The sequence below is a fragment of the Lepidochelys kempii genome, chromosome 11 (assembly GCF_965140265.1).
Source record: "Lepidochelys kempii isolate rLepKem1 chromosome 11, rLepKem1.hap2, whole genome shotgun sequence".
In the NCBI taxonomy this organism is placed as follows: Eukaryota; Metazoa; Chordata; order Testudines; family Cheloniidae; genus Lepidochelys; species Lepidochelys kempii.
In genome coordinates this window covers 35,515,022-35,527,830 of record NC_133266.1, presented here as the reverse complement: position 1 = coordinate 35,527,830, position 12,809 = coordinate 35,515,022, and the positions used below count along the sequence as shown (strand labels likewise).

Here is a 12,809-nt window from a genome sequence, read left to right as displayed (position 1 = left end):
TAAAATTATCCTGATTATGCTTTTCTACTTTTTCTTTAAGGGTAGCTCTATTTTCCCCAAGTCTGGTTCGTCAATAGATGCAATTGATATTCAGGTTCTGTAGGTGTACTTTGAGTTCAGAGTGCAAATCTTGTATTGACTAATTTAGCTGCTTCTTTCTTATTGCCTTTTCAGCAGAATGCAAATACATTAGAAAATACGTGTAGATTGCTTGTGAAAAATGGCTTGTACATATGCTTTGGAACAAAGTATTTTTATCTTAATATAAAATACATGTTAAAGAACAGGGCGCACTTCCTTTCTAGACAATTAAAATAGTTTTTGTATGAAATATATACACAAAAACTATGCTAAAAGAGCATGAAGGCTGCAAAGCACTCAATTCTGGCATGTCCTAACTTTTGAGTACTTGACTTTGCAACCTTAATGTTCTCTTTAATGTAGTTTTGTGTGTGTAATTTCTGAGGTCTTTAATTTTCTGTTTTTCAGTTTGCCTTTTTAATCCTATGGGAATAGCCACATGGGACATCAGCAGGGTTTGAGTCTTTAGATCCACTTCACAGACCAGTAAGGTGTCATCCTTTGTGGACTAGAGAGGGATGAAACATACTTTGCCAGAGGGTTTCACAGACATTTGCTGATGACAGAGAAATGTTGAGACTCTGGAATCTTGAAGAATCTCCCCTCAAACCTGACCCCTTCTGCCCTGTTCTCTTTTTTCCCCTCTTATCAGCCCCAGTTCCTTGTCTCATTCCTATTTTTCACTCCTCTGTGCTCCTCACTCCAGTCCCCATCTCCTGCTCTGGGCTCCTCAGCAGAGTTTGTCTCCTTTATCCCCCATCCTGGCTTTCATTCCCAATCTCCCTCCTAGCTCTATCCTCTTTGGAACCCCACTTCAGGTAGTTGAAGGTTGCTATCAAATCCCCCCTAACTCTTTTCTCTTCTGCAGACTAAATAACCCCAGTTCCCTCAGCCTCTCCTCGTAAGTCATAAGCCCCAGCCCCCTAATAATTTTTGTTACCCTCCGCTGGATTCTCTCCAGTTTGTCCACATCCTTTCTGTAGTGGGGGTACCAAAACTGGACACAATACTCCAGGTGTGGCCTCACCAGTGCCGAATAGAGGGGAATAATCACTTCCCTCGATCTGCTGGCAATGCTCCTACTAATACAGCCCAATATGCTGTTGGCCTTCTTGGCAACAAGGGCACATTGCTGACTCGTATCCAGCTTCTCATCTGCTGTAATCCCCAGAACTGCTGCTTAGCCAGTCGGTCCCTAGCCTGTACCAGTACATGGGATTCTTCCTTCCTAAGTGCAGGATTCTGCACTTGTCCTTGTTGAACCTCATCAGATTTCTTTTAGCCCAATCATCCAATTTGTCTAGGTCAGTCTGGACCCTATCCTCCAGTGTATCTACCTCTCCCCCCAGCATAGTGTCCTCTGAGAATTTGCTGAGGGTGCAATTCATCCCATCATCCAGATCATTAATAAAAATGTTGAACAAAACCAGCCCCAGGACCGACCCCTGGGGCACTCTGCTTGATACCGGCTGCCAACTAGACATTGAGCCATTGATCACTACCTGTGGAGCCTGACAATCTAGCCAGCTTTCTACCTACCTTACAGTCCATTCATCCGATCCATACTTCTTTAACTTGCTGGCAAGAATACTGTGGGAGACCATATAAAGGCTTTGCTAAAGTCAAGATATATCACATCCACTGTTTTCCCTGTATCTACAGAGCCAGTTATCTCATCATAGAAGGCAATCAGGTTGGTCAGGCATGACTTGCCCTTGGTGAATCCATGTTGACTGTTCCTGATCACCTTCCTCTCCTCCAAGTGCTTCAAAATGGATTCCTTGAGGACCTGCTCCATGATTTTGCTGGGGACTGAAGTGAGGCTGACTGGTCTGTAGTTCCCTGGGTTCTCTTTCTTCGCTTTTTAAAATATGGGCATTATATTTGCCTTTTTTCCAATCATCCGGGACCTCCCCTGATCACCATGAATTTTCAGAGATAACGGCCAAGGCTCTGCAATCACATCAGCCAACTCCCTCAGCACCCTTGGACGCATTAGATCTGGACCCATGGACTTGTGCATGTACAGCTTTTCTAGATAGTCCGTAACCTGCTCTTTCACCACTGAGGGCTGCTCACCTCCTCCCCATACTGTGTTGCCTAATGCAGCAGTCTGGGAGCTGACCTTGTCTGTGAAGACAGAGGCAAAAAAAGCATTGAGTACTTCAGCTCAAAGCATTGAGTCTCCCCCAACCTGGGTCCTACATCCAGTCTTCATGCCCATCCAGGCCCAAACTTCCACACACCTCCCAATCTCTTCTCAACCCACCTCCCTTCCTTGTAGGGTGACCAGACAGCAAATGTAAAAAATCGGGACGGGGGTGGGGGGTTAATAGGAGCCTATATTAGAAAAAGACCCAAAAATCTGGTCTGTCCCTATAAAATTGGGACATCTGGTCACCCTACTTCCTTGTCCCATTCTACTTTCTTCACTGCCTTCCCCACCACATTCTGTCCCCTCTGCGTTCCAGACAGGCTGCCATACTGCATGGGCACCAGCAGGGAGAGCATTGAGTGTCAGTATTCTTGGTCTCAGTTCTGATGTTTGGTTCTGCAGCATCCAGGAGTGGCAATTGCAAGGAAAATCCTGCTTACCTCTCTGAAGCTTGGGGCTGCAGCATGCCCAGTTCAGACGGAATCTGGAAAGTTCACTTGTCAAGTCTCTACTGAGCATGTGTGAGCTGTGTTTTCCCCCACCCCTCCAAGGTTTATAAACTGAGGTAGCTGGGAGTTATTTGACAAAACATTTGTTTTCAGAAAATGCTTCTTTGTTGGAACCTAAACTTTTCGTGGAAAGGTTTCTCCGGGGAAGGGGAGAGAGATGTTTAGCCAAAAGCCCAGTGGATAGGACACTCACCTGGAATGTAGGAGACCCAGGTTTAAGTCCCTGCTATGAATCAGAGGAGCAACTTTCACATCTCATGTGACTGTTCACCAGAATGTTAGCGTTTTGATTTCTGGTTTTTCATAAACATTTTTGATAGGACTTGGGTTTGCCTCAATGCAGAATGGAAAACCTCTTTCCACCCAACTCTGTTTATAATCTGGTCAAATCTGGGCTGGCTTCCATGGGAACAGCAAAGGTGACTTCCTGCCAAATTTCATGTCCCTGCTCCAAAGAATGAAGGCATTATAACTTTGCAACAAATATGGTAAAATGGTTTTAAGATGGGCAAACCAATACATTTTTCCATAACCTTGTTTGGAGAAATTGATGAACTCCTTTTGTAGAAACGTTCCAAAAATATTCAGCTTGAGGCAGATGCCCAGCATGGAAAATTTCAGTATGGACAGGAAAAGTTTGGCAAAGGTTTAAGCAATTGAAAACTGGACTTTATAGTGGGAGTCATTCGGCAGCTTCACCTGTTTACAGTGCTACCAGCTCTGCCTATAATATAACTGAGCCCAAAATGTTATTTTTCAGTTAGTAATTTTCAAAGATACTTCCAAAATATACCCACAATTTATGTGCTAAATGTGCACATATAGCCCTCCATTTGTGCCTTGCAAGAGGGCATGCTCACAAATTTATTGAACATTTTTGGAGGCAATTCTTAAATATTGATCAGTAGTAACACACATGGAGCAAAAAGGAAGATTTCAGCACCAAATTTGATTTTATGAGACTGAGTTAAAATCTGAGCAATTAAGAGAAACTTAAAAGCAGTCTGGGTACAAACTGGAGACAAAAAGGCTCTAATTCAAATCTGAAAGTTTAAAAAAAAGAAGCTGGTTTTCTCTGAAATTAGTCTTCGTCCCATTTCATCTGTGAGAGTCAGGGTCTCTGCTCAAGAAGCAAGATGGTGCATCTAACTTCAAGGGCGCTGTTAACTGCTCTAGCACTTCAGATGTTTCACTGTAAGTTTGGGGGATATAATAATGAATAAGATTATATAAGGGGAAACATAACTTTAGGCCGAGATGTTCTCATGCAAGAACATCTACCTCTTCTAACTTTCCTCTTCCTTAGTTTTTATGTTCATCTCAGACATTTGAGTTTGCATCCTTGTGTTACCTGCTGAATTCATTTCTCTTTAAGTAGGCTTTACAGACGTACAAACCAAGTTATAAATGTCTGTGATGCTGTTGTATAGTAGAATCTGTAATACATAATGACATTTTACACCAATGATATTTACAGTTCATTTGCTATAAATCATATCGTATACTTCATCCCCATAGAGTAAAATACATTGAATATTACTGCATTTTATATAACCAACCCATCCTTTTTTTGAGAGGAATCCTCTAATTTTCTATACTTTTTACCCAGTGTTACTTGGCTCCCTAATAAAGCTTTTCTTTGTCATTGATGATTTCTTCCAGCTGTGATAAACTTTGGTCTCAGCTTGGTTGGGTTTTGATCAGAGTATATTTATCATCCTACTATCGTTTACAACTCCATAACCCAAAGAGCAGGTTATTCTTATCCTTGTCTAGGATTTTCAGTATTCTTTCATCATGGCAGTAATGATTTTGTCTGATGCTGTTAGTCATGATGTGTTTTGCCATGCAATCTTTTGCTATCCTGGGAAGAAAAAAAACCTGATTTAGTCTTGCCTCATTCCAAGTACTGTTGTTGTGGACTACTTTAAATTGATAACACTAGTATGGGTGCAATATTGGTTGCTAAAGCAGAGCTTTGTTTTGCTTTCAGCAACTTTGGCCTGCTGTTGAAGGAATGATGTTTTGGTTATCATTTTGTCATGGGTATCTTCCTAGTGAGAGGATAGGTGCAAGGATACAGGGCCTAAAATGGGTGTCTTATGGGGTTAGGGAGCCATTAATTGAATCTTCAGACAAAATGGGCAAAGGTACTAAAATTAAGAGCCATCAGGGAGAGGTGGGGAGAAATCTCCCTGAAGAAAATCAACAGCTGGTCTGTACGAGACAGTTAGATTGACCTAGCTGTATCATTCAGGTGCGTAAGCCCCAATGTAGACAAGGCTAGGATGACCAAAGAATTCTTCCATTGATCTAGCTACTGCCTTTGAGAGGTGGATTTACTGCAGCGACCAAAGATTCCTTTCCATCACTGTTGTAAGTCTATACCACAGCACTGCAGCTGTGCTACTGCACTATTTCTAGTGTAGACGTACCCTCAATCTTTCAAACTCTCCTAAAGCCTCCCTTTGAACTTGGTCTGTAGAATTAAATTACAGCTTTAATATAGTGTTTTTATTCACTCTCGCATGTGCCTGAAAAATAATGTATTTGTATGTTTACGTTATTGATCTTCCTTTTTGTCATTTGCCAAAAAACCTTCTTAGCCTTGATAATATCTCAGACACGTACACTTTCAAGTTGAGATTAGAATGTCTTTGCCTCAAACTTCTTGCTTCTAGAAGCCCGCATTATTTGATTTTTGTGGGCTCATCAAGCAACGTTCAAAACCAAAAGCAATAAGAAAGCAAAATTAGTGTTTCCTTCTTTTCACCAATCACAATTTTTATGCCTCCTTCAAGTGCACTCTTGCATGATAAATATCACTTATGGCTACTGAAATGAAGCTGTGTTGTGGAACAGTGCCTACATTGCAATGGAGATGTTGTTCCCTTCAACTGTGAGCAAAGCTGGAAAACAGTTTGTGTAAGCAACTCTAGGCCCTGATTCTGAGATTGTTCTGTGCATGTATAGTCCTGTTGATGGGACTATTGACATAGAGGACCTTGTCTATTCTACAATTCTGTGGGCAAAAATTTTACTGAGGAATTTAACCTTTGCTGCAGAATTGTGCTCCACAATCTTTCCTCTTCATTTTAAAAAATGTGTTTAGCTCTTATGGCCATGGGGCAAACCTCAGAAACATGAAATGAATGGTAATTAAAGCAATGTGTCTGCCTGAATCTGTAGCAAGGCTGAAACAATAGCTCTGAGATACACACTGCTCTAATATAATTCAAGGCTCTGTGGGCTCAGTGATTCGGTAGCCATAAGAATTTAGCATATTTCCTGATGGAATTAGCCATTTTTCTGCAACCAGGTGCCTGATACTTTGTTCTGACTTCCTGCTCTCTTGGATTCTGCCAGCAGCTTTTTGTCTCCAGCTTTCCCTACAAGCGGAAGTTAATTGGCTCATAGTTTACAGATTCTAAGCCCAGAAGGGGCCATCGTGATGATCTAATCTGACCTCCTGTATAGCACAGGCCATTGAACTTCCTCAAAATAATTTGCAGAGCATAACTTTTAGAAAAAAACATCTAATCTTGTTTTAAAAATGGTCAGTGAAGGAGAATCCACCATGACCCTTGCTGAACTGTTCCAATGGCTAATTACTCTCACCATTAAAAATGTATTCCTTATTTCCAGTTTTAGTGCATGCTTCCTGCCCTGTGCCATGAAGCCACAACAGGCATCCAACATTCAGACAGTGAGCAGGGAGTGCCACGGGACGCATCCGATGACGTGAGCTGTAGCTCACGAAAGCCACGGGACGCATCCGATGACGTGAGCTGTAGCTCACGAAAGCTCATGCTCAGATAAATTGGTTAGTCTCTAAGGTGCCACTAGTACTCCTTTTCTTTATGCGAATACAGACTAACACGGCTGTTACTCTGAAACCAGAAATACAAGTTCATGAGCTAGACAGCTTGGAGAAAAGCACAACTGCCAAGGACTCTGGAGCCAGGGAGATGAGCCATTGCAGCTAGCTACAGCATTCCCCTTTCCTTGCCATTCAGGAGGGGAAGGTGGTTCTGACCTGACTGCCTAGAAAACATTGTGCATAGTCCAGGCCCATGGTGTGGAGATTGGTTTGTTTGTTTTGTTTTGTTTTCTATGATGGTTATTTCAGGATGTGGGTTTTTTGTGGCAATCAATAATTGTATTTCAATATTTATTGCTGTATGCGTTTGTGAGGGTGTAGAGATGTGGGAATGAAGGGTATTGCATGATAGAATAAATTTAATATTGCTTCAGAACATGAGTTTCGGATGCACAATTTGCTGCAGAGTACATAAAGTTACACATCTGCTTAAGACTTTGCAGGAACATGGTTATAGTGTATCAGACAAATTACTGTGTTAGTAGCAGAACATAAGTCCTTTTTTTATTTACAACTGAACCTCTTAGCTAGAGCAGATATTTTCCTCCTTTAGGTAAACTGATCTATTTAATTCTTTTGACAGGGATGTGCTGGGAAGAGGTAGATTGGTAGGAGTTGCCTCTGTCAACTTTTTCTGTTCATCCTTGAAAAGAAGGAATGGAGTGCTGATCCCAGGAGGGCTCATCACTTTCCTTAATAGATGTGTACAGGGCAGAGCAGAGAGAGCTATAAAAAGCCTACTATTTTAGAGGCGTTGAAAGTACCTGTGTCGGGAAGGGATGCTGTGACACCTTGCATTGGAAAGAAGGTACTAACCTTCCTTGAGCAGTTGGGCGGTTATAGAGAAGAGTGAATGGAGTCCTCTTCCCAGGTGTCTGAAATCCTTAGAATAGCTGCAGGGACTTGCACAAAGGACTCCAAGATGAGAGATTTATATGAGGGAAATGGATTGAGAACCCCTGGCCTGGAGCTGAATCTGTTTCTTGGGTTGAATTAGGAAGTGTTCCAGTATCTGATACAATTTCTTGGGCATTCTGTCAGATTTTCAAAAGGCATGATATATTCCTTTAGAAAATTCAGTACAAATAACAAGGGCAATGCATTGAACTAGTAAGGAATGCTCTTTATGGAGTGTATATATCCCTTTATCTGGCTATTAAAGGTCAATTCCCTCATAATAAATGGTATTTGCTTCTCTGTAGCTTCAATGTTAGTAAAACTACAGCGTCACATTGGACCAGAACGTTGTGGTAGCATACTGTGTAGATATCTGCAAACTATTCTAGGGAATAACAAATTTTTACCTTGTCAAGGACTTGGAATATTTCTCAGTCTAATGTACTTGCAAAATAATGCAGCTAAATTTTTTTTCGAAGGAGGAAGGCTCTTTTCCAGAGGGTTTGAAATTTAGCTTTGATTTCAGGGTCACTTTATGCACACTTTAATTTTCTGTCAATGCTCAAAGTGTGTATGTTTGGGTTTGTGTGAGGTAGAGTGAGAGGGGTTGTATGTATAAGTGGTGATATGCTCCGTCACCCCCAAATGATGGCATGTGCCTACCTCTTATAAACTTAACTTGTTTCCTTTCCAGTGGTTTATCAGCTGGCGGGAGTTAGAATTGGGAGATATGGCATTAACCCACCACTTTTAAAAATAGAACAAAAACAAACAAAATACCTTAAAGCATTGTTTTTAATCTTACAAACTACTGCCATGAATATCTGTCTGAACTTTCAAGTTTGTAGAAGGCTGTTCTTTCTTTTAGGGTGCAAGAACTTAGGTTTTATATTTTATATAGTGTTATTTATTGCCTTCTCTAAATTTCTGATAAATCTTTGAAGGATTAACCTCTTCCTTTAGTTACCAGAAGCTTTGTTCAGTGTCTTCTGTGCTGTTGTAAGTAGATGGTCCCCCTGTTTTGAGGCATGTGTATAATTTTCCATTTTTGAAGTGTGTATTTTTAATTTTTAAACATTTAAATTTTGGTATAATGTTGGCAAAACTGTGGAATAGTATGTCAATAGCAGAGAAAGCTGGCTTCAGGTGGGAAATACATATGCAATATTTTGTTTCAGATGTTCCTAAGTTCCAGCACATATCCTGAAATTCATGGTTATTTGCATGCAAAGGAGCAGGGGAAGAAATCATCATGGAAAAAATTATACTTTCTTTTGAGAAGATCTGGCCTGTATTTTTCCACTAAAGGGACATCAAAGGTAAGACTAAAATATGATAGAGAACAATATGCATAGGGTAAGCATGTATTTTCATTTGCAGTAGTTTTTAACCTAATTTTATTTCAATCCATGGTAATTAAAGGAAAAAACCTTGCTCCCAAATTTCCTATTCAAGTGTCCATTCTAAGGATAAAACATGTGATTGATGGGAGTAAGGATATGTAAGAACAGGGCTTCAGAATAAATTAGAATTTCCTGTATAAACCCGAGTACTCTGGCCTAACAAGTCTGGTTCATTCTGATTGTATTAATTTAAATTTATTTTTCAGTCAGTCAACACCAGAGCTCTTCAAAAATAAATTCCGCATTTCAGATGTACTGGTTGAGAATTTTGAAGGGTGAGAACATAAGCAAACGTTAACTGTTGTTCCTGAATGTACCATTTGGACCTGTCTTTCAGAGCATGTATTTATTTTGAAGCAAATGAAAGGAGAAAATTTGCAGAAAAATAATTTGTAGGAAAATGTTTGGAGCGCCTCAATTTTTATCATGGCCTTTTGTATCCATACCTCCTCCCCACTTTACTTGTTCAATTTTTTTTCTATACTGGAAGCATAACTATTGACACCTGTTAAACAAGGTGCTTTGGAGAGGAGAGAACTTTTATGTAACCCACTTAGGAAAAAATGGTTTTCATAGAATCATAGAATATCAGGGTTGGAAGGGACCCCAGAAGGTCATCTAGTCCAACCCCCTGCTCAAAGCAGGACCAATTCCCAGTTAAATCATCCCAGCCAGGGCTTTGTCAAGCCTGACCTTAAAAACCTCTAAGGAAGGAGATTTATGTCCATTTATTTATTTATGATTTATGTCCATCTGAACTTCTGTGTTAGCTGTCAAAGTATTTCCACAGCTAGCCTCATTTAATTGAGGAGACAAAGAATCAAACAAAAGAAACTTGACTGGTTTCAGCTTGGGGAATAGAACTAATATTTAGAATGGGACTGGACAGTAATGGCTAAAATATGTTGTTTTCTTGGTTCAGATGATGTGTTTTAAACAAGGGAATTAAAAATAAACTGCAAAGTGACTTCAAAAGTTCTTACATTTTAAGATGTAATGAATCGTTAAGCATTATGGCTTATATCTCATATGCTTTTCCAGAAATCAGTTCATTGGTGCTACATATTTTTCTCACAAAAAATTGAAAGTTTGCTTTTTTGGCTTTGTCTAGTTTTGGGCATTTTCCTCTGCTGCAGCAGGTAGGCTGTTCAGTGGCCTTTTTCTGGATGTCTTCAGTCAGTTCAACTTCTACAGTCATAGTATCAGGAAAGCTGCCATTTGGAACAAGATAAGAGCCTCAGATGAGTGTAGTTATTGGTATTTAAAGAGGCTATCTGTCTAAAAGGAGAAGTGCTCAGTGTTTCTCTCCCTGAAAATGTTCTGTGTAACTTTCTCTTTTTTTATTACGCTTTTCCTAACTTACTATTAGTTTCCTTTTAAAGGTAAATTGCAAGTTTAATTTTTGTAAATTTCCTTAAGCTGTGTGTGTGTGTGGTATTTTTATTTACAAGAGGAATGCTGCTATTGTGTCTTAAGGCAAATGCACAGAACGTAATTTAAAACTGCTATACAGTTGTCGTCTCTCCCCCTCCCCGCAAAAGGAACAAGCAGCTCCCTCCAAAACAAACAATTCCTCCATCCAGCCTCTTCACAAGGAAATGCTGGATGATGAGATAATCATCACGTTATGCAGTCAAGTTTGTGTCTTAAAATGGAGTAAAAATTCCTATTTCTCTAAAAGTAGGTGGCCAGTTGGTGTGACATTTCACACCAGGTTAGTTTTTATACCCTTTCAATTTTCTGTGTAGTATGGTTTTGGTTTCTCCTCGTGCATTTTTAATAGTTAGGATTTAAGTTCCACTTGAATGGTTTTTCTTGCGAGGTTTGCTTTTCACTGTTGAGTGATATCTCAAAAAATACTATCTACCAACGCAAAGCTTGTTAGGAAGTTAGGACTTGAGGAGATATGATGCAACAGGGAAGCTTTTAGTTTTTGATTTAGGGCCATTTTTTGGCCATTGTTCACATTATATATGAAAAATATATGCGTTGTGCACAAACCTTATTGATGGAGGCCAGGTGCAAACTAACGTGATTAATAGGGCTGGGTGCATGCAAATCTGATTTGGATCAGATATATAAAAGCCTCATAGATGGAAAGCACATAACTTGATTGATGGTAAGGGCCTAGGCACATGTAAACCTGAGTGGTTGATAGGGATGTATTTTTAGCATAGATAGAACTATTTTTTTTAATATGAATTGTAGTATATTTCCAGGAGAGATATTTATCATGTATTTAAATAATTTACTGTATAAATATTAATATTTTTCTGATTTTCATATAGTTATTTATTATTTCCTTCATTGGTTTATAATAAAGCAAAAGGTCTAATTGTTTTATATTGCTTTTCCTTTCAGGAACCAAGACATCTGCAGTTTTTCAGTGAATTCAGCAGTAGTGATATGTATATGTCTTTGGCAGGCAAAAAGACGTCTGGAACACCAGCAAACTATGGATTCTGCTTTAAGGTACAGGCTTAATATTTTGATAGATATATGCTAAAGCAAGCCACAGTTCTTAGGTAAGCTTAAGTTTCTATGATCTTTTTTTTAAAAAAGAGTCAGCTGTCTATTATAAAATAGGAGAATTAGTGGCTTTTATTTCAACAGGTATTATCTGCAAGATATGCATTAATGATAAACAATGTGCTGTGGCCTTCTAGCCTAACAAAGCAGGAGGCGTCAGAGACCTGAAGCAGCTTTGTGCAGATGATGAGCAGAGTAGGACCTGCTGGATGACAGCAATTAGATTACTTAAGGTACAATCTTCTGTGAAGTTAATTTCTTGCCACTAATTTACTAGGTTAAGTGTTTTTACATTCTGGAATAGAGAATCAAGGGTTACTTGTAGGTTTCAGTGTAATACAAATCCTTAATTTTGTACACTGTGGGCTCTTTTTGACTTCTCCCAATAAAGAAGATAGATACTGAATTTCCAGTACAATAGAAAAAGCTGGCATTGCTGCTACTGGTGCTGGCCCCGATTATGATGCAAGAACTTATTTGAGTGGTAGAAGAGCCTGTTTTTAGTTGCAAAGTAGGCAGAATGGGTCATATGGTGCCTATAAATGGCTAGAATTAACATACATGTAAGTTATTTCTTAAGAAAATGAAAACTGTAGCCATTTACTCATTCTGGTCAACTTTTTTTTTTTTTTTTTGAGGGTAGCAAAATTTATACATTCCAGTTTTGGACTTGGAGAATTCTCTTAAATGTAGTGGCAGAAAACAATAATGGAAAAATATATTTCTAAGGAAAGGTTTCCTATTGTCTGTGCAGGCAGTTCTATTTTTAAATTAATTAAGCTAATAAAAGTCAAAATCTTTGAAATCCATTGTATAGTATTCAGGAGCTCCTGTATAATCATTTTTATTTAGTACTTCAAGGTGGTACTACAAAAATCCCCACAATAAACTAATAGTGATAAGGCACGTTATTTTTTGATTCTAGTATGGAATGCAGCTGTATCAGAATTACATGCAACCATATCAAGGTAGAGGTGGCTGCAGTTCTCTGACTATATCACCTATGGTATGTACTGTAATAACTTATTGAGCAAATAAACTTCTTAAAATGGAACCTATGGCAGAAGCAATGGAACCTGTGTCTGTGATCCTAGAAATGTTTGTGTGTGTGCTTCATTTTAAGCACTTACCAAAATCTTTAGGGAGAATGATCAGCTGCCCTTATTGACATTGGAGCCGGAGGTTGAGCCAGTCAGGAAGCCCTTACTGATTCCTTGACATGCACTCCCCCTGTGTCTCTTTCTGTGCCGAGTGGATCTTGGTGCAGGAGAGAATCTAGCCCTGTATTTGAACCATGCTCTAGCTAAGAGGAATATTAAGCAATTCACCACTTTTGTATAAAGAAACCAATCAGT

The 12,809-nt window shown here is 39.4% G+C and overlaps 1 protein-coding gene across 6 annotated transcripts in view; it reads left to right on the top strand.

Annotated features, from left to right (window-relative positions):
* GRB14 (growth factor receptor bound protein 14) overlaps positions 1-12,809 on the top strand; it is a 102,640-nt gene that overhangs the window by 74,675 nt on the left and 15,156 nt on the right. For 5 of the 6 annotated variants that reach the window (XR_012154278.1, XM_073305651.1, XM_073305649.1 and 2 more), the window contains exons 6-9: positions 8,701-8,841; positions 11,287-11,397; positions 11,592-11,687; positions 12,380-12,460. Coding sequence is in view for 5 of the 6 variants with exons in the window: in XM_073305651.1 (XP_073161752.1) it covers positions 8,701-8,841; positions 11,287-11,397; positions 11,592-11,687; positions 12,380-12,460 (429 nt within the window). In the remaining variant the exon portion in view is untranslated. The remainder of the gene's footprint in view (positions 1-8,700; positions 8,842-11,286; positions 11,398-11,591; positions 11,688-12,379; positions 12,461-12,809) is intronic. The other variant, XM_073305650.1, reaches the window with a different exon arrangement.